Consider the following 21,164-nt stretch of genomic DNA (forward strand, 5'->3'; position numbering starts at 1 on the left):
CATCTAAATTATTTATTTACGTATCTAGTTATTTTTGTGCGCATCCGTGTGCATATATGGGTAGGCATTTACGCCACGGTGTGTATGTGCTTGGTATGTGTTCCAGCTCTGTGGGGTTGGCTCTCTTATCCCACCTTTCCCATGGATTCTGAGACCTGGACTCAGGCAGTCAGCCTTGCGTAGCAAGCGCCTTTACTCCCTGAGCCAACTCGCTGGCCCTTCTTTTCCATCCTATAAAACATTTATGTATTTAAGTTGTTTTTTTTTTTTTTAGATTTATTTTAGTTTAAGTTTATGACTTTTGTCTGCATGTATGTATGGGTGCCTGATGTGTGTAGAGGTCAGAAGAGGGCACTGAGTCCCCTGCAATGGGAATTACATGGCTGTGAGCCCCCGCATGTGTGCTGGAAACCCACAAGCACTCTTAACTGCTGAGCCGCCTCTTCAGATCCTGTTCGTTTATTTTTGAGACAGGGTTTCTCCTGGCTCAGGCTGACCTCAACCTCAGGAATGTAGCTAAATATGACCTTGAACTTCTGATCCTCCTGCTGCCACTTCCCAAGTGTTGGTATTCTAGCACACCAGCACTCGGAGGTTGTGGGGTGTGGGGTATCGAACCCAGAGCTCTAGGCCTGCTGCCTGAGCACTCTGCCAACCAAGTGCTATCCTCATCCTAAAAGTTTAATCTCAGTGGGCTTCAAAGGTGGCTCGGTAGGAAAAGTCCTTGCTGGGCAAGCATGAAGACCTGAGTTTGGATCTGTGACACCCAGGTAAAAGCCAGACACAATGTACTTATGACGCCATCACTGTGGGCCTGGAGGATGGAGGGGAAGAGACAAGCAGATTCCTGGAGTTTCCCCGGCCAGACAGTCAGCCAAAATGGCGACAAGCTCTACATTCAGTGAGAGAACCTGACTCAGAGAGATAAGTATAGTGATCTATCCTAAACACGTGTATAACGCGTAACATTGTCAATTGCGATGACCCAGTGGGAGCCTGAGTTTGGTAACTCATTGGTAACTGACTGCAGGCTGAGGGCCAGGCTGAAGGGTTTCTGTTTCTAAAGGCCGAGAGACTGGAATTGAACTCAAATCCTTCAGGCCAAAGTAGGCCACGCCGACGAGCCTCTCCCTGGCTGGGACAGCTTTCTCTCTGGCAGCAGGGATCCCCCCTCCTCATCTAGGTCTCAGGAAAAGGTCAGCCCATGTGGCAGGGCCAGATCTAGGACCATCACCAAGTGCTAAGGGCATACAGCTGGGTGAGCAGTCTTGCTCTTGGCACTGGTGACAGGAATGGCCTGAGTTCAGCAGCAGGCTGGCTCACATGGCAAAACATGGAAACAACCGGCAAAAGGTGACCCTGGGCTGTGACGTCAGCTTTCTATAGGGTTTGGTGGGTCCCTACATCTCTCACTGGACCCAGCTTGTCTCAGTGACCTGAGGAGCTGTTTTGAGAACTTGGGGTGGTTGCTTCAGGCCTGCCTGCTGGGCCTTCACTGACCTCCTTCCTAGAGAATTACCCGATTCAAGGCAAGGTACCCTTGAGAATCCTGCCTCCATTCCAGAATCCACAGATCCCCTCTGTGGGCCAAGCTTGGAGCTAGACATGTGTCACATGCTACATTTTACATTTAGTCTCCGCAGTCTCTTTGAAAGCCCCATCAGATGGCATTGGTTTGCTGTGACCTGCATGTCATGGGTGTTCCTTGTATATCTCTGTTTACCAGAACCCCAGATCTCTAAGGAAAGGACTTGTGACAATCTCCACTGGCAGGAAGGAGCCTGAGGTTTAGGGACACTTGGGGGTGGGGTTTCCTACTCCAGGAGGCCCAGCCAGCCAGTGGCAGAGAGGGATTCAAACTTGCAGCTTAACCTATTGCCAAGCCTCCTGCCATCCCCTCCTCTGCCCTAGAGCTGGGAAGAAAGCAGGGGTGAGAGACTCAGCGAGAGAGAGAGAAGAGGCCTTTGCAGGTTGTGGACCTCCTGGCAGCTGTTTAGAGCTAGTCCCCGCACCTTAGACAGGAAAAGAAAAATGACTTCCATTACCAGCCAATGGCTCTCCTGGAGCCAGTGGAGAGGGCTCCTGGGTTAGGGTCTGCTCACAGCAAACAGCGGAAACTTCCCGCCCTCCTTTGGGCCTTGCATGTGCAGAGAGGCTCAGCGTTTGAAAGTTCCCTTTATGACTTTTGCAATGGCGCGAGAGCCAGTGTGCTGCGTGTTAAGATGCTCTCACACGCAGTTGACCGCGGCAGCCAGCTGCAGCACCGTCTCTGCTCTGTGACCCTCACTGGGCAGGGGTGTGTGGGGCGGTTCCTGAAGACCCTTGACATCATACAGTGTGTGTGAAGCCTTAGTCATCTCAGTCACAGAGCAGGGCATTAAGGATCCGAGAGGGTGTGTGCCTTCCTCGGGCTCACCAAGCTGTGAAGCCGTAGGTTTGGAATCTAGCCCACGTCCCCGATACTCAGCGCTGCCCTGCTCTCCTCAGCCTCCTGCGAGGAATGCCCCGAAGGACTGGGAACCACATCGCCGTTGCCAGCCAGTCCTGAGTCTGGACAGATCTCTGAACCTGTAGGCATTTCCTTTTTTGCATCCTCCTACCTGAAAGCATGAAATAACCCTTGCATCTGAAAGACACCCCAAGCTCTGTTCTGCAGGCTTCATCAATTTCTGATTCCTATTCTACCTCCCCCTGCCTTTTTTTTTATTTTTTATTTTTTATGAGGCAAAATATTCCTATGTAGATCAGGCTGGCCTCAAACTCATGGTAGTCCTCCTGCCTTAACCGTGTCTCATGTCACCTCGCTTGGACCCTGCTTGTTCTGGGGCATCAGTATTTCTGGAAGCTACTGTCTTCCTTCATCTTGTCAAGGCCCTGATGGCAGCAGAGTCACCCAACTCCTTGTCTTTGATATGGTACTCATTTGGCCTGGGAAGGGACATCAACCCCAAATATAAGCCTACTTGTCTTTTGAGGTACTCCTACCATTAAGGCCACACCGGAACTAATCAGCACCCTGAGTCTGAGTGGTAAGATAACAGGGAGTCCCCGCCACTAAGAAGAGGCACAGTAGCATCTTCCAGGAGGATGTGTCCTACCCAGGGCCAGCCTCGAGGCTCAGCAGATATGCTAGGCTGGAAGGAAAGCTGTTTTTTTGCCTCTTTGCTTTGCCTGGGCAGCATCTCAGGAAGGCTGCAAGACTGGGGTCTGCCTAGAGCGTGCCCCGATCCTTCCAGAGAAAGAAAGAGCTTAGCTACCAAGGAGCTCAGAAGTAAGATTGAGCGAGGCAGTTCAGTCAAGGTTCAGGAGGAGAATGTCGAATTAAGAGGAGAAGGCAGAGAGAGAGCAACAACAACAAAAAATTGTCAAATTACCGGGTAGCCATCTCGTCCTGATTGCCCCTGTGGTGATTAATAAGCCATTAATAATCAGAGTTTTGGCAGAAAACCATACGGCAATGCTTATGAGTCTGTCTGGCCACACCCCACCCACCCCTGTTCTTCTATGCCTGGTTTGCAGGCTGTAGTGTGCTGGTTTGGGGGGATGCAAGGGCTCTGGTGGGTTGGATAGACAGCCACCTTCTCCTGTCAGAGGCCATGGGAGAGCGACTATGGGCCTTCATCAGGGCTGTCAAGGCGCTGCACCCACATGTGTCACCCCGATGTCAGTCCTGGCATAAGACAGAGAACATGTGGTCATATAGGGATGGAAGTGTCACAACCACTAGGACCAAAGCAGGGGCTGAAAACATCCTTTAAGCGGGAGCTGCAGTGGGTGCTCCATTCATCCTTGCTTCTGCCGGGACAGACTGAACTGAGAAAGTTCTGGAAGCTAGAATATGGGGGGCATGCACAGCTACCGGCTCTTTCTCTGCACCCCAGCTCAGGTCAGGCCTGATCAAGGCCGCTGACACCTGACAGTGTCCCACACATGGGCTTCCTCTTGCAGTAGAGATCATTTAACCCATTTACTATTTTAACAATGGAGCCAGAACAAAAACCGCACGACTTAGCCTGTGCGTTTTGCATTTCTACAAGTTTGCACAAGCTGCCTCCAAGGGGCCTCAGGGAACACTCTACCAGGAAGTTCACTTGTGGCCAAAAGCCTCCACATTTTTGTAGGCCTGCCCTTCTCTTTGGCTCAGACTGATGCTACAGGCAGAGAAGCCCAGATTCTGAAGGGTGCTAACGGGGAGGCGTTGGGGGAGGGGAGGAGAGGTTGGGGTGAATCGTGGGAAGTAGAAGTCAGAAGCAAAACGGCCCATCTGAAAAGCATTCCTTTGGAAGGTTAATTTTGGCCTCAATAGACTGTCCGTGTGCCGCCTGAATGGACGCACGGGGATTTATCTGGCCCTGAAAACACGCCAAGAGGAATCAAAGGCAGACACATCCGTAACCCAGAGTAAGCGGGATTCCCTGGCCCACTGAGGCGCTGCTGTCAAAGCGGCCCCTGTGTGGCCAAGGCGGGAGCCTCTCTGAGCTTCCCCTCACGCCCTCTTAAATGCAGTGACATTTTTAACTTCTGGTGCCGCCTCAACACCTCCGCCAGCCGGCCGGGCTCACAGAGTCCCAGCTGGGAGCAAGACATGCTGGCTGGGAAGAAAAATGAACTTTGGGATCTAGTGTTCAAGCCCAACTGTCTGATGCCTTTTGCCAAAGCATGTGGGATTAAAAAAAAAAAAAATAAAAACACCAGCGGCCTTCCCTTCCCAAACACTGGGATTATGGGTGTATATTGACACACAGGGTTTTTATGTGGTCCTGGGGGTCAAACCCAGGGCTTGTACATCCCAGGAAAGGCACTCTACCAGCTGAGCGACATCCCTGACCTTTTTCTTTGCTCTTAAAGCACACATGTCTCTAACCAAAAGTTGATTTCATGCGAGAAAGCTGATTTCATAGAGAACCAAGCAAATGTCTTATCTTTCGGGAGCACAGCACAGCACAGAGTCCGAGACACTTACAGGAGGGCCTGCAAAACACAAGCAGAAAAGGCGCCGTCAGCACCGAGGGTCCATCCCTGTCCTCAGCACAGCCCTGGCCACCCCCACCTCACCACCCCGGGCTTCTGTGGGGTCGCAGTGTTGCCCACGGTGGTCCTGTAGGCAAGGGTCAGCCGCAGAACCAAGATGAGATCCTTTTGTCCTTGGAGGGGCCTGGGTAGTCACGTGGGAGGCAATGCTTGTTCCCAGATGCCTGGGCTTTAGGTATTCATTTCGTGAGGCTGGTTGGTGCTCATTTGTGTTACGTTCTGGAAAGCCAACTGTGAATTAGATCTTGCTTTTCCAGTGAGCAGGATTTCGGGAGGAGAGTGATAAAGAGGAGAGACCATTTTGGGTATAAGGAAGGGTTGCGTGAAGGCGTTCCATACCTATGGTTGGACAGAGGTGGGTGTCACCACTGCCCCGCGCTGGGGTTAGGTGTACGCAAGGAGATTGAAGGAAGAGTACAGGGTGGAGGTGCTCAACCTTCCTCATGCTGCCATCCTTTAATACAGTCCCTCATGTGGGGGTGACCCCCAACCGTAAGATTATTTAGATGCTAATTGGGGCAGGGGCTCCGGTAAGGCTTGCCTACAGAAGATAAAGTATGGTGACACTGAACACGTATGTGCATCCACACATCTGCACACCTACGCTCATGCACACACACACACACACACACACACACACACACATACACACACAACTTGAAAAAAATTGTGCCTTCATTGAACAGGCCGTTGTCATTATTTTCTAAGTATGACAACAATTTGCATATCATTTACATTGCATTAGGCACTTAGGGATGATTTAATAAATCTGTGAGGAGGATGTGTTACATGTAGGTTATAGGCAAATACGGTCATTTTACACAAGGGACTTCGGCACTGGTGAGTCCCCACGGATGCCGAAGGGTGGCTAGAGTCAGTTAAGGGGCAGGAAGATGATCTGTCGGCTCCCCAAGGCCGTGTGCCTCCCACAAGTGCATGCTTCCACCAAACAGGTCACTCCTCCGTTCCCAGTGCACCTCAGAGCCCACCCTGTGGGGCGAGGATGTGCACACAGGCAGCTCTTGGCAGTCACTGGAATAAGGAGTATGTCTGCATGGCCAACAGTGATCTGGGAGCCTCGTGGTTGAGGAAGGGACCCAGTGGTGAGGACAAGTGTGAAGAGCCCTGCCTAGCAGAGTGTAATTAGGAAACAAAAACAAAACAGGACTCTGGATAGGCACAGGAAGCTCCAAGGATGGAGTGTGTGTGTGTGTGTGTGTGTGTGTGTGTGTGTGTATGTATGTGTGGTACTGTCCTGGCCTGCTCAGGAAGGGGGCTCAGCTGGGCTTGGATGGGCAGGGGCGGGGGAGAGAAAGTGAATTATCAGCAAAGCAGGGGCAGGATGGAGAGAAGCAGAGATGGAACGAGTCTCCGGCTTTTCTGAGGTGGAAGTAGAGCAGGGGACGCAAGGTCTGTCTCCATGTTACGGAGAGTGGAGGGCTGGATGCTATGGGCAGTGTGTGTGGGTCACTGAAGGATTCAAGAGGGATGAAGGCTGCCAATAGGGGCCAGGGCAGCGCTGGGGTGTGCTACCCCTGGCCGGTCCCAGCGGCAGCAGTAGGAAGAGGTGAGGATCCGGAGACGCTTGGCAAGGAGACTTTCTGACTGAAGGGATGGTGGGAGAGGATATTCATAAAGGCAGGAGAGATGGTCAGGGTTTTCACCTGGGAAGAGGATGTATTAATACTCCCGCCATTGGGAATACAGAGGCCGTGTCTTCCCTGAGTCTCGACTGGGGCCAAGCAGGGTATGGACAGCATAGACTCTGAACTTACAGTGATGGCCCTTGCTTCCTGTCTCCCAGGGGAAGAGACAGGAATTACTGTCTAATCACTAATCACCTTCATCACCTTCTTGAAACCAGATGAACATGGCTGCCTCCACCTGTCCATCTGCTTTTCTCTAGGGGTGGGGGGTCTATCCTCCTGTCCATGCCTCTCAAGCAACTGGAGGAAATGACCTACTCCAACTAAGGCCAGCTTCCCCCCTCTGGAGTGACTGATGTCCGACAGCTACCCTGATGCCTAGCTCAGGCTCTGGCAGTCACACACACTCAAACAGGCACTAAAGAGAAAAGGGCAAGCAGGGCAGGAGCCGCCTGTTGGCCAGCACCTCTGCTAAACCCTTTGCACGTGACGTTGTGACACAGTTTACTGGGCTGGCATGGCTGCTGGACAGGCAGATGCTATAATCTGTAGCAAGTGGGTAAGTAAAGAGAGATGCTTGGGGGGGGAGGGGGCGTGGCTTAGGCTCTTCAGGGGTCCCTGCTTAGGAAGTGAGGCTGCTTCAGGTCTCCCCCCCACCCTTGAGCCTGACTCCACCATGTGCTTTGCTCTCTGACCCTTGGGCACACAGCTTTCAAACACATGTTCTAAGCCCAAGAATGTGGGAACAATTAAATGAGAGCCAGATGACTTAGTCTGAGGAAGTAGAGGCTTTGGTAATTCTCAGGACTGTCTACAGAATGGCTGTGCCTTGCCAGGGCTTCCCAATCTGGGAGCCATGCTCATCCACACCTTGGGGGGTGGGAGAGACGGGCTGCCTGGGTGGGTGAGCTGCCAGCTCCGTGCTGACAGGTGGGTGGTGGGTCTAGGGACCCGTCCATCTGGAGCTCTTGGCTTCTCCAAGGTTGGGCATTTCCCCAGTGTCCCCCAAAGGTACGTTTGATCTTCCTGCTGAGTATTTCTGCTAGCCTGGCGGGGCATGGCCCACACAGTGGAGGTGGTAGCTTGTTCTGTGGCCTGAGGATGCTAGAGTCACTGTCCCTGTTCCCAGCCCCACAACTGTTACTGTTGTCCGAGACTCTGCTTCTTATCTGCCTGTGATCTGCTCTCCCTAGTTTGAACAGGCTCACTTGCCCACTTAGCCAGCTCAAGTGTGATGCCACCACCAGGATCTACCCTCAGAACCCAACCCCTTCCCCGCATGAGCTCAAGAACCTTCTGCTGTGGTTCTCAGGACTCTCTAGGGAATAGTGTGTCCCCAAGGGCTTTTAAACTGAGCTTGTGTATAGATGGAGCAAGGCTGAGGTAAAACCAGAGGCAGTGTGAGCTGATGAGGGGGAGGTGGGATAGGAGTTTGTGTCTGGGAATGTGGCAAGTGTCCATGTTTGCCTTTCTGGATGGTGGGGAGGACTGAAGAAAATGCTCTCTCTTTCTCTCCGTGTGTGTGTGTGTGTATGTGTATGTCCACATGAAGCAACCAGAATGGCCCTAGCACAGGCAAAACACCAGCAGAGGTTGGAATTATAGCACATTCTCTTTCACATGCATGCAAATGTATGTAACACACACACATACACAGACGTGCACACAGACTCACATAGACCCCAAGGAAAAGAAGGACAGTTGCCAATTTTCCACTGTGTTATTATTTCACGTTGAAGAACCATGGCCCTGAGCATGACTCAACCACAGAGCGACGACGCTCATATTTAAATGGTGCTCCGGAGAGGCCTCCAGCCTTTTAGCTAGAGTGGAAACTTCAGGTAGAAAATGTCCTCTCTGGAATTTAGTGTCACACGGGCTCGCCTGGGGAGAGAGGATGGCCCAGACAAGGACACCAGACATTGCCCTGCTCCCTTCCCAGTGGCAAACTAGCTAGGAGTAGGTGAGACCTCCATTCTGTTTGGGCCAGATGGACCTAGACGCATGAGAGGGCCGTGAGGATGCTGTCCAGGGCATCATCTCCTTCCATGGAGAGAGACTAAGGAATTGGTTCTATGGATGGCAGGGCGTGTCTGTGGTAGGATAACAGATCCTGTCCCAGCACTCCAAAAGAGAGCCTTTCTCCCAGACGCACAGGAAAAGGCCTGCCTTATGTAACAGAGGGTGACAATGCCAGGGTGTGCATGTGTGTGAAACTATCTAGAAATAAACACCAGGCCCATCCGAAGTCATCCGGAGGGGGCCATCTGCTTTGTGTGGTTCTCTCTGGCTCTGACAGGGAGAAACAGAACAGCTCACAGAAGGGATGCGGGGAGGGATTGTGCCTCGGCTAGTGGGTGACCTCAGACAAGACAGTGTTTCCCTTGCATCCTTGCTTTCTGTTCTGCAGAGTGGGGGGAAGAGCATATTCTCATCTTACAGTACCCTGGGGAACACGTGGAATGAAGGGCTCTGAAGGACGCAGTAGAGAGCTGCAGGTGTACGAGGAGGTCAGCGGTCAACCTTGGGGGTCATTCTTCACACATTTTATTTATTTGTTTGTTTTTTTATTTGTTTATTTGTTTATCTTTGACAGGGTCTCTCATTAGCTTGGGGCTTGCTGGTTCAGTTCCACTTGTTTTCCCGGAACTGGCAGCATCCAGTCCCCTCTCGTGGATGAATACTGTTCCACGTTGTGTCTCGACTAGATTTTACTTTCCCCATTTGTGCACAGACTCTAGGGTGCCTTATCACAGCCGCTGTGAAAAGCGCTGTGACGAACAGTGAGCGCAGCTGTCCCTCCCCAACGGGGACCTCATTTCTTCTGCACCTAAACCCAGGTGGTACAGGTTGGGTTCTCTAACTCTTTGAGGAGACCCCATGTTGTACTTTCACTGACAGTGGGCAGAGATTCCCTTCCTCCACATCTGCACCAGCACATGCTATCTTCAGTCCTTCTGATAACAGCTGGGATGAGGTGATTCATCTAATGGTTCTGATTTGCATTCACCTGAGGCCTAGTGATGTGGACATTTCCCCCTGTTGGGCCGTTTTTGCTTTTGTTAAGTTTTTCTCTCCCTTCCTTTCTTCTTCTTTTGAGACAGGCTGGCCTGGCCCAAGTTGGCCTGGAGCTAACCAGTGCTCCTTCAGGCTCCCCAGTGGTGGGCCGAGGTACCCACCCCACTCACTGCCGCTGGCAATTAGTATGCCTTCTTTTAAGAAAGGTCTCTTTTAGATCTGTGTCTGGTTTTCGTGTGTATGTGTTCATATATGTGTGTCTGCACACGTGTGTGTATGTGGCTGCAGAAGTCAGGTTCAAGTGTCAGTATCCAGAGTGTTTTAGAAACAGGGTTTCTTCGGTGGTTTAGGTGTGTGGGTGCATGTCACCGATGCTTCAGAGCCTCAGGGATCTATGTGCTCATCTCTGTCTCTCCAGCACCGGAGTTAGGGATGCAGGCCACCATGGCACTTTACGAGGGTGCCGGGGATCTTGCTTGGTTCCTCAGGCTTAGGCCGCGAGCGTTTTCTTGACCAAGCCATCTCTCCAACCCCTCTAATAGGTTTTTTTGAGGGAACTGAGGCACATTATATTTTTGTTCTTAAAAAGGTGACAGTGTTTCTCATCTCCTTCCGTAAAGGATGTCAATGAGTGGACAGTGAAAGGCAAGGAAACTTGTCACAGAGGAAGAAAACAAGAACTGAAAGATGAGGCGAGCACCAGGCAGGACACAGAGTGCCATCACACGGAGGGAGAACGAATGGAGCTAGTCCCAGAGTTCAGCATAAACCCCCTTCTGCTTCAAAGAGTCTGGGCAAGCAGGGAAAAATAAGAAACGTGCTTGCGCCCAGTGAACTCTGGGAACTTAGGGGCGGGGCTTCTGCAAAAGCATAGATGCCCAAGGCCAGCCCCCTGGGAGAAGATGGAACATCCATTGAACCTTCGCTAGCTTTCCTTGGGCGTGGCCAGCCTTCAGTCTTCTTAGTGGTGGGTCCCTCTGGTCCCGTGGTTCCTCACAACTGTGCCCTGTCTGTGGTGTTGTGTAAGTGATGCTCCTGTCTTCCCTGGCCACATATTAACAGGCTGGAAGCTGGAGGCGGGTGTGGCCTCAGCCACGGGGTTACAGACTGCTTCCTAGAGGAGTTACCTGAGTTTCATTCTTGGGGATAGAGAAAGCTGATCGCCCAGTGAGAGCTCAGGTAGAGAAAAACACATCTGGAGCAGGGGAGGACTTGAGGATTGAAGACAGAGAGGTGACAAGGCTCTGGACAGCCATGGTGAGGCTGCATGTGGGAGTCAGGGTAGGTGGGGAGAGCTGTAGGAGGTTGTGGTCATGGTGACAGAGGAGGTGAGAGAGATCAGAGATAAATGGAAGAAATGGAGAGGGGCTTGGCGTGGGGAAGGGCAGGATCGGGAGCAGAGCGGCTGGATGTTGCCTCCCCGTGAGAGGGGAGGAGCCAGGATGCTGTGTTCAATCTCTGCAGCATGAGGCAGGGTGGGAGACACATCAGTGTCCGGGGGCAGCCAGGGCCGCAGCGGTGGGATGCTACAGGGAGAGAGAGAGAGGAAGTGAGGGCCAAGGGCAGACTCATTGACGAGGCAAGTGGGACTCAAGCTGACAGGTCGAGGTTAGCGATGTGCAAGTGGGGTGGGCAGGGTTGGGGGGAGACAGAAATACTCAGGCTTGGGGAGGGGCCAGCAGTGAGGTGCCAGAAGCCAGAAAGATGAAGAAGTGAGCAGTGAGCCATTCTATACTCTTTCGCCATTTATGCATGCTCACAGGATCGTTGGCTCCGCGGACACTTAACCATGAAGCATTTTCTTGAAGCAGCACCAGCCATCTAGGGAGAATGAACTCCAACTGCCTACCCGGAGTCAATCTATCACACTAAAAAATAGAATTCTGCAGTCCTTAGGCAGCTAATGTGTCACCTGGCTCATCCACAGCTCTGAATGTTTCTCTTATGTATGTGTATATAGTTGCAGGAAGCCCATTCAGTTGACCTGAGATTATTAACATCCACCCATAGCACCTGTCGTGTATGCTCAAGCCAGTGCAAACGAATACCAGAATACCAAAAGGGATGTGGAAACACCAGTGTTTAGATGGACTTAAAAAATTGTGTGTGTGTGTGTGTGTGTGTGTGTGTGTGTGAAGGTATGTATATGTGCATGCAGTACCCACAGATGCCAGAAGAGGGCATTATACCTCCTGAAGCTGGAGACGTGGTTGTGAGTCACCCAGTATAGGTTTTGGGAACCAAATTCAGGTCCTTTGTAAGAGCAGCAAGCGCTTAACCATTGAAGCCATCTCTCTAGATCCCTGATTTTTTTTTTCTTGATAGCTGAATAAAAAAGGAGGGAGGGAGCCGGGTATGGTGGTGCACGCCTGTAATCCCAGCACTCGGGGAGGCAGAGGCAGGTGGATCTCTGTGAATTTGAGGCCAGCCTGGTCTACAAAGTGAGTCCAGGACAGCCAAGGCTACACAGAGAAACTCTGTCTCAAAAAAAAAAAAAAAGGAAAGGAGGGAGGGAAGGAGAAGTGAGAAAAAAGAGAGGGAGGAAGAAAAGAAGGGAAGGAGAGAAGTGAAAAAGGAGAGAAAGAAGGAAGATGAAGACAGCGACATGAATTACTGTAGCCATGTTGCCATTAGCAACTTGGGCCAAGATGATGTCACAGACATGGGAAAGCAAGGCAGAGGGGTAGATGCCTCTTAGGGATCAGAGGTCAAACTATGAGGGACTCTGCAGAGTAAGTTCATTTTGGCTGCAAATGAAGGTGATGGCAGGGGTGGGGTGGGGGGAGGTGGCTGTGGGTTTGCGTGGGGAAGGGTGGTGAAAGCCTTGGCCTGGTGGGTCTGCTGAAGGTCGGAGAGGAAGGGTCTGGGAAGGAGCTGAAATCCACTACGGCAGGGTCCCTGCTTTCATAAGGGGAGCTGTTTCAGACTGGGTGATAGAGAATTTTATTTGTAAGGCTGACAGATTCAGGGGGGATGCTGAGGATATAGAGCGTCTAGTCTGGGAATTGCGGATGCCAGGAAGCCAGGAAAAGGTGACGTGAGGCATGGTGGCCCAGAGATAGTGGCTGGCATTCAAGAAGAAAGATATGGTTCAGGACCAGGAAGTAGGAGGCTGGCACCTCCATCTGGGTCCAGGGTCCACGTTGCGTCCATCAGCCCTTGCTTAGTCGGGAACTAAGAAAAGCCAGGACTCACCAGGGTCGCCTCTTCGTCCGGGCTTGCCACGCCGTCCGGGGGGACCTAGACAGGAAAACAAGGAGGGATTCGTTGAGAAGGAAAGCTGGCGTTTTTGCACATGCCTCTGGCTGCCACCAGCAGCAGAGCTGAATGATCCTCTCCTCCATAGCTACAGAGCACCCTGAGGGCAGCCTGCCTGAGGCTGGTGAGGGAGATGGTAGAGAGATCTCTCTCCCCTTGTCAGTCACTTCCTGCCTTTCATTTACTCATTCCTAGGTCCCCTTCAAGCTAAGAGTTACTCCTGGGACACCCGGCCTGGGAGAATCGTGCAGACGACAGACTTCAGACTCGGGGGAAACACAAGGCTGAGGGTGAGAGTTTTCTTACAAAAGCACCCAAAATGCTTTGCAGTGTTCTGAAATGACCCGCATGGTAAAAACCAATACTGCCACAGGTCAGGGTGTTACAGACCAAACGTGGCAATCTATGCTCTCCCTTTAACTTCTTTCCACAGTTCACTTGACCCCCACCCTTCCACACCTGGGAGCTGCTTACACATGTAACATGACACAGACATGTTACTCTATGTTCTTTGCCGATCCAGACCTCCTTCCACAGTTTATATTGCCCTCCACCCTTGTCAGTCCCCAGACCCGAGTGATCTGCATATCAGAAGAGGAGATGGCACCAAGTCACAGGCCAGCCTTGAGCCGGAGTCTGAGTTCCTCATAGTCAGCTGCACAGGGACAGTGGTGTCTGAGGCGCTTTCAGAATCCCCTGCAAGCATCCATCACCTGTGCTGCTCTGCCCCAGGCTCTGCCTTCTCCTCCTCCTAAGTGTGGTTGTTCCTCACAGACTTGAAGTTATTAAGTCTGATTAATAATTCAGGCTGATTAAGTAATTCTTCTTCTTCTTCTTCTTCTTTTTTTTTTTTTTTTTTCTGAGACAGTTTCTCTGTGTAGTCCTGCTGTCCTAGACTTGCTTTGGTGACCAGGCTGGTCTTGAACTCACAGAGATCCACCTGCCTCTGCTTCCTGAGTGCTGGGATTAAATGCACGTGCCACCACACCTGACTCCCCGCCCCCCCAAAAGCTGAGCTGTGTGCCTTTAATTCCAGCACTCTAGAGCCAGAGGCAGGTGAATCTCTGTAAGTATCAGAGCAGTCTGGTCTACATAATTAAAACTTGTTTTGAAAAAGAAACAGCAGCCAGGTACAGTGGCATGCACCTGTAGTTCCAACACTTGGGGAGGCAGAGGCAGGTGGATCTCTGTGAGTTTGAGGCCAGCCTGGTTTACAGAGTGAGTCCAGGACACCAGAACTACATAGAGAAACCCTGTCTCAAAACAAACAAACAAACAAACAAACAAACAAACAAACCCAACTAAAGAACAAAAACAAGCACACAACAAACCAAGCTGAAACAAAGCCAACATTTTTATTAGTGTGTGTGTGTGTGTGTGTGTGTGTGTGTGTATGCACACATGTGTGCAAGAGCTTATAGAGGACAGGAGCCTGGAGTTACAGGCAGTTGTAAGCAGCCTGATGCGGGTGCGGGTAACTGAATTCTGATTGTCTACAAGCACTTGAAGGCTTCTTGACTTGCTGAGCCATGGCTCCGGCCCCTGGGTTGAGTTTTGCAAATGGTATTTGTCCTACTCACGGTTACTGTTGCAGTGAAGAAACACCACGACCATTAGCAACTCGGAGAGGAAGGGTTTCATTTGGCTTTTGCTTCCACGTCATTGTTCATCACCAAAGGTAGTCAGGACAGGAACTCAAACAGGGCAGGAACCTGGAGGCAGGAGCTGATGCAGAGGCCATGGAGGGGTGCTGCTTACTGGCTTGCTCCTTATGGCTTGCTCAGCCTGCTTTCTTATAAGTCCCAGGACTTATAAATCCCACCCACAGTGAGCTGGGCCCTTCCATATCAATCACTAATTTAAAAATGCCCCACGATCTTGCCTGCGGCCCAGTCTTACAGAGGCATTTTCTCAGCTCCCTCCTCTTTGACGACTCCAGCTTTTAGCAAGTTGACATGAAACTACTCAGCACAGCATTTCTCTGTCTGTTTTGCCTGCTCACTGCATACCTGGCTCTATTTTGGGGCGGGGCCACTGAAGGACAAGGTGTGACTGTCTTTTAGGACATTATCTTTTATGCAAAAGTCATCCTCAAAACTCCTCAAGAGTTCTCAGAACAACCAGGGTGAGATCCAGTGCCTGGCCATTAATCAACTCTAGGCACGGCAGAGCTGTTCATGGTGAAGCTAGCATTTGTATGTGTGATGGTTAGTACTGGCTGTCAGCTTGAAAGGGATCTAGAGTCCCTTCGGCGTTAAAGCTTTGAACATGACCCAGGGGGTTTCTAGATTGAGTTGACTGAGGTTGGAAGACCCGCCCTAGTTGTGAGTGGATGCTACACCGTGGGGCTGGAGTCTCAGACTGCATGAAAAGGAGACAGTGAGCTGAGCACCAGTATTCATCTTTCCTGACTGGAGATGTCATGGGACCAGCTGCCTCAAGCTCCTGTTACCACATCTTTCTTGATATTATAGACTGCATCTCCAAACTGTGAGCCAAAGTAAGCCCCTCCTCCCTCCCTCCCTCCCTCCCTCTTTCCCTCCTTCCTCCCTCCCTCCTTCCCTCCCTCCTTTCCTCCTTCCCTTCCTTCCTTCCTTCCTTCCTTCCTTCCTTCCTTCCTTCCTTCCTTCCTTCCTTCCTTCCTTCCTTCCTTCCTTCCAGCATTTGGTCACAGCAAAAGCGATCAATACAGTGTGCTTCCTTTTTCCTTCTCCCTGACTGAGCGGGTGCTTATGGTACATCCTAGACTGAGGAGTCAGCACAGGGCAGAGAAGCAGCCCAGCCCTGGCTCAGAGGGTGCGTCTGGCTTTTGTGAAGGGGTGCGTTGCATCTGGAGGAGAGAAGGACTCTGAGGGACAAGGAGAGATGCAGGTTCTTCTGGATGGGAAGGTCCCCACAGGGCCATGTTGGATCATGAGACCTTTGCGGTGAAAGCACAGAGGATGAATTTCTTCCTAGCGTCCTGGGTGAGGGTTTCAGGTCAGAACAGCTGAACCAAACTTAAGGATTGAAGACACGCTGTTGCTCAATTGCTAGCGTGCTTGCCTAGCATGCATGAAGCTCTGGGCTTATCCTTTGCATAAACCAGGCATCATGGCAAGGGCCTATAATCCCAGCATTTGGGAAGAGGAGGCAGGAGGACCAGGACTTCAAAATCATACATGGCTATATTGAGTTTGAGGCTAGTCTGGGCTACATGAGACTCTGTGCTTAAAGATAAAAGAGAAAAACCATGAAAGAGGCAAACACACTTCATCCCGTAGCTCCGCGTTTAGGACAGAAACTTCTATCAAACTCATAGACCCTGGTTTTCTGGACGCAGGCTTTGAGGTTGGAGTTCGTGTTGAAATTGGAGAGGGACCATGTTAACATGTTAACCTGGCAAGGCCCTGACTCCAGCACCCCCATGACAAATGGCTACTTGCACCTGCATGGTGTTTAAAGTTTATGGGGGTCTCTAGGCCCATGCCTGTGGCATCTGCACCGGAGTGTGTGGCCAACTGCCTCCTTGACATCTCCATGTGGGTATCTTGCCATCCCAGGATTGCTGTAACCCAGCCTTTCCTCTTTTATCTCCTTCCTGTGCCCTGTGTGTGGCTGCTGGCACCTGAGAACCTTGTGAACCAGCCTCGCAGAGTAACTATGCCCCGGAGTTTGGGGGTCTCTCAGCATCCTTGGTGACCTCTGTGGATGTATCTATTTTAGGGCAAAAAGGACACAGGGATTGCAATCAGCATGCACGGGGCCATGCTTCTCTGCTGGTGAATGGAGAAGACCCAGTTTTCACCCACAAAGCCTTGGGGGCTCTTTCCAGGACATAGAAGGTGGAGCTGTGGGGCACGACAGGGAAGGAGGCCCAACCGGGGAATAAAGCATCAGGCTGTGTCCAGGCCTGAAGCTGAACCAGCACCATGGCATTTTGATGGTCATCGCTGGGCACAGGAATAAAATTCCCTGTCCCTAACTTAGGTCAGATTTGCTTTTCTTGAGGTGGCGGAACAAATTGATTTGCCCGGGTGGTTCTTCTGGGTGGCATGGTTTGACAGCAGGCCCAATAGAGAGGGGCATGACAGAGTAGGCAGCTGCCCAGGCAGGGTGGTGTGCCCTGCCCCTGGGGCCCTTTGTGCAAAGCAGGCCCAAGCGGGCATGTCACTGAGCATGCAGGGCTGCAGCCTGCCCACACTGGCTGTCACTGGTAGATGAAAGGGCCCAAGTGGAGAACAAGAAGGCTGCTTGGAAACACACTCCAGGGCTGGTCACAACCAGGCTCTTTTGTGGGAGTCACTCATGTGGCCAACTGGTCTACCTTTATTCTAAGGTTCATACTCAGATGCTCAACTTTAAGGGGAGGCAACATGCACCCAGACAAACTAGACTCCTAGTTGCTTTCCCTACTGGAGTGAAGACCTCACCAGAGCCCAAGAAGCTGGCTGGTGGCACCCCAGAGTCCTCTTGTTGTGCCCTCCCTCCCCCACTCCCAACCTAGACAATGGCTTTATCTCTTTGTCTCTCCCTGTACTCGTTTCTGCTCTCTCCCCTACCAGCTCTTCATACAGTCCCTCATACAGTTCTTTGTCTCCAGTTCCCAGCCTGGAACTGGGATGGTGGTTGAGGAAAGGTCAATGCCTCTCTTATTTCTTCCCATTTATTCTCTTCAAATAACTGTTAGTCAGGCGCATCCAACTTTTTGACACTGCGATACGAGGTTGTCATCTGTGAAGTTTATGCTCAACAACTACCCACTCAAATTACCAAAAAATTGACCCCCCCCACAAACAATTTCAATGTTTTAAGTTTACTATCTTGTTTTGTCAAGTACAGAGTTATCCTGGGCTACATACATCCCACAGACCTCAGGTTGGACATACCTGGCAATCCAGGAAGTTCCAGTCCTTAAAGCAGACTCAGGACCACCTGGATTGGTAAGGATAGGTGGTTGGGGAGGAGAGTGATTTCTGTTTTTGCTTCTCCCCCCATTGCATGAAGATGGGTGATATGGCCATGCCTGGGCATGAGATCTTCATGTAGACATTTTTTTTTTCCACTTCCCCCAGGCATCTGGAGAACCAGCAGCTCTCGTTTTGAGGGCAGGTGTTTTGTCCAGGTACTGGTCATGTCCTCAAGTGCAGCCTTGTCATTGTTTTTCTGATGCTGGACCTCAGGACTCCATCAAGCTAAGACAAACATTTTACTGTTGAGTCTCAACTGCAGCCCCTAACCCCCATTTTGAGTACAGAAGTGCAAGGCCAGCCCTATGGGAAGTGGAGGACTCTTCCGTTCCCCTCATCCCTGCTCATCTGTAAGCTGAGCATTCCAAAGCTATTGCGCAGTCTGAGAGTGGGATTGCTCCATGCAGCCCTGAGGTTTCTTGTATGGCACATGCCATCCAGGGCCCCCTGGATGGATCAAGGCTGACTAACTCAGAATGCCTGTGGCCACATTAACTCGCTCCAGGAGTTCAAGGGCAGATACATGGAAACCTTTATTTCTTTATTATTCATTTTTTTAAAGACATGGTCTCATGGTAGCAAAGATGACCCTGAACTTCTGATCCTACTGTCTCTACCTGCTGCCAAGTGCTAGGATTTATAGGCACATATCACCATATTTGGTTTATGTGGTGCTGGGGATAGAGCCCTTGTGGATGCCAGGAAAGCACTCTATCAACTGAGCTACTGCCCCAGGCCCAAAAGGTCCACAGTACTGAAAATTCGAGTACAAAAATGTTTTCTTTGTTTGGGCTGAAGTAGCCACACCATTGGCCAGCTCCACAGGGGGACTCTAAACCTTGACACGCTTCTCAACTCAAAATCTCCCCAAATCTCCCTGCTTCTACCTCCCCTAATGATGTTTCCACCAGCACCTGACTTACGGCCTCTTGTAGGGTAGCCACTCCTCTACCTGGGCTGTTCAGAGACTCAGTGACCAGGCCACTCCCTGGCCACCCACCCCCGCTGCTGACCTGACCCTCTCGTCTGCCAGTCTCACGGGGCAGGGACTTTTATGTAGTTTTTCTAATTGAATCTGTTCAACAGTTTCACAACAGACCTCTCTCTCTTTCTCTCTCTCTCTCCATTCCTCCTTTTCTTTCTACAGATGGGGTTAGGACTGAGGCAGAGGCTCAGAGAAACCAAGAAATGGTCCCAGACCCAACGGCTGGAAGGTAGGATAATTTCCTTCTTGTTTAAGGCTGAGACACATCCCATTTTCTAGGGTGAGTAAGCGAGTGCAGCTCATAGCATACCGAAGTGACTCAGCCTTAAGCGGGAAGGAAGTTCTGACACATGCTACAACATGGACAAGCCTTGGGGACCTTATGCTGCAGGAAACAAGGCAGTTCCAAAAGAAGAAAAAGGAAAGGATCTGCGGAGATAGCTCAGTTGGTGAACGCTTGCTACGTGAGCATAAGGATCTGAGTTGGGGTACCAGAGTCTATGTAAAGAGCCAGGTGTGCTGGTGTCCCAGAAGCCACACAGAAAGCTGGGCGTGGCGATGTACAGTTATCATCCCACTACAGCGGAGGTGGAGATAGGTGGATCTGTGAGGCTTTCTGGCTAGCAGGCCTGACTGAGTCGGTGAGTTCCAGGTCAGTGAGCATCTGCCTCAGAAAATAAGGAGCCCTGACGATAACGCTCTGTTACCAGAGGCAGCACTATGTCATCCAACAAGGAAAAGCTGAGCTGGTGCCTAACTAGAAGCTTCACGCCTGTCGACTGGTCATGGTGTTGGAAGGTACTCAGCATACTACTCGAGGAGAAAGGCAAACACTGTGATCTACGGATACACTGGGGCAATAGTGGCACAGATGTTACGGGAGTAACCATCCACTTAAAAACAATGAACTTAAGGTCCTCTCTGTGAGGAGGAACCCATCCATGACACTGCTAAAGTGATGAAGAACCTGAGACCAGAGGGTCATAGGCCTAGGGGAAGACCTACTACTATTATTCTGCTACAGGAACACAGCATTAAAATGACTCCTGATGGCCTACTGCTATACCCATTCATCAGGGCTGAGTGAGGCCCTTATAAGAGAAGGTTCTTCTTGCAGGAAATGGGAACTAACTTAGAGAGCCACAACTGGATGATATGCAGACAGTGAGAGATTTGGAGCACTCGGTCCTAAATTCGATGTCTTCGTTAAAGCCCTCGCCTCAAGGCTCAGGAATCTATGCAGAAGAGGAGGCAGAAAGATTGCAGAGCCACAGGTAGCGAAGGACTCCAAGACACAACAGAGATGATGATGATGAACCCACAGAGAATGTGGCAACATGGGCAAGGCCTGTACAGGCTCAAGCTAGATAAGGGGTCTCAGGGCTGACATGAGGAAGTGGACACAAGGTCTCACCCCTAACCCAGAAGCTATCTGCAATTGATAGCAACTGACAAAGGGAAAATCAGTTTTCTCCAATGCAGTGTCACTAGATAAATCAACCACATTGTAGGGTGTAGGATGGGTCCCCTACCTACGGCTAGCTTGGCCAGACTCAAGTGTGGTGTGTGTGTGTCTGTGTGTCTGTGGTCTGTGGTCTGTGGGTGTGCTTTCTGTTTTGTCTTGGCATTTTGTTGTTAGTTTTGATTTTCAGTTTTTTGCCCCCCCCTTTCTGAGAGAAAGACAGAACACAAAGTTGGGGGGGCCAGGGAGGTGGGAATAATCTGGGAGGAGTCAGGGGAGGGGAAAAATAAAAATATACTCCATGAAATAAAAAAAGTTACTGAATAGCCAGGCTATGGTGGTGCACTCCTTTAATCCCAGCGCTGGGGAGGCAGAGGCCAGAGGATCTCTCAGTTTGAGGCCAGCCTGGTTTATAGAGATAGTTGCAGGACAGCCAGGGCTACACAGAGAAACCCTGTCCTAAAAACCAAAACCAAAAATCAAATAATAATAGAAAATAAAAGCCGGGGAGTAACTGAGGAAGACACCTGAGGTTGACCTCTGTCCTCCATGCTCAGGTGCATGGAGCATGTATCTGTGCACACAGATACATGTGAACACACACACACACACACACACACATACAAACACACACCTATACAACAATTGACTCCAATTGTATGAGGGCCCTAGAGAGTTCAGTCGGTAGGGGTGGAAAATGGAGTAGGGGGTTTTGGAGCAGAGGGCGTACAGACTTAGTTCTTTAACACGGCAAAGGTTCCGGAAGTACGTAGTATGTTCGTAGGAAAAAAATGGTCAGTTCTATAGTATATATT

At 50.9% G+C, this 21,164-nt stretch overlaps 1 protein-coding gene across 1 annotated transcript in view; it reads right to left on the bottom strand.

Annotated features, from left to right (window-relative positions):
- Positions 1 to 21,164, bottom strand: part of Col23a1 (collagen type XXIII alpha 1 chain) — a 268,072-nt gene that overhangs the window by 46,659 nt on the left and 200,249 nt on the right. The window contains exons 3-5 of the mRNA XM_060363748.1: positions 12,891 to 12,935; positions 4,964 to 4,971; positions 3,375 to 3,401 (exon numbers count right to left, since the gene is read on the bottom strand). Coding sequence (XP_060219731.1) covers positions 3,375 to 3,401; positions 4,964 to 4,971; positions 12,891 to 12,935 — 80 coding nt within the window. The remainder of the gene's footprint in view (positions 1 to 3,374; positions 3,402 to 4,963; positions 4,972 to 12,890; positions 12,936 to 21,164) is intronic.

The sequence above is a fragment of the Meriones unguiculatus genome, chromosome 11 (genome assembly GCF_030254825.1).
Source record: "Meriones unguiculatus strain TT.TT164.6M chromosome 11, Bangor_MerUng_6.1, whole genome shotgun sequence".
Taxonomy (NCBI): domain Eukaryota; kingdom Metazoa; phylum Chordata; class Mammalia; order Rodentia; family Muridae; genus Meriones; species Meriones unguiculatus.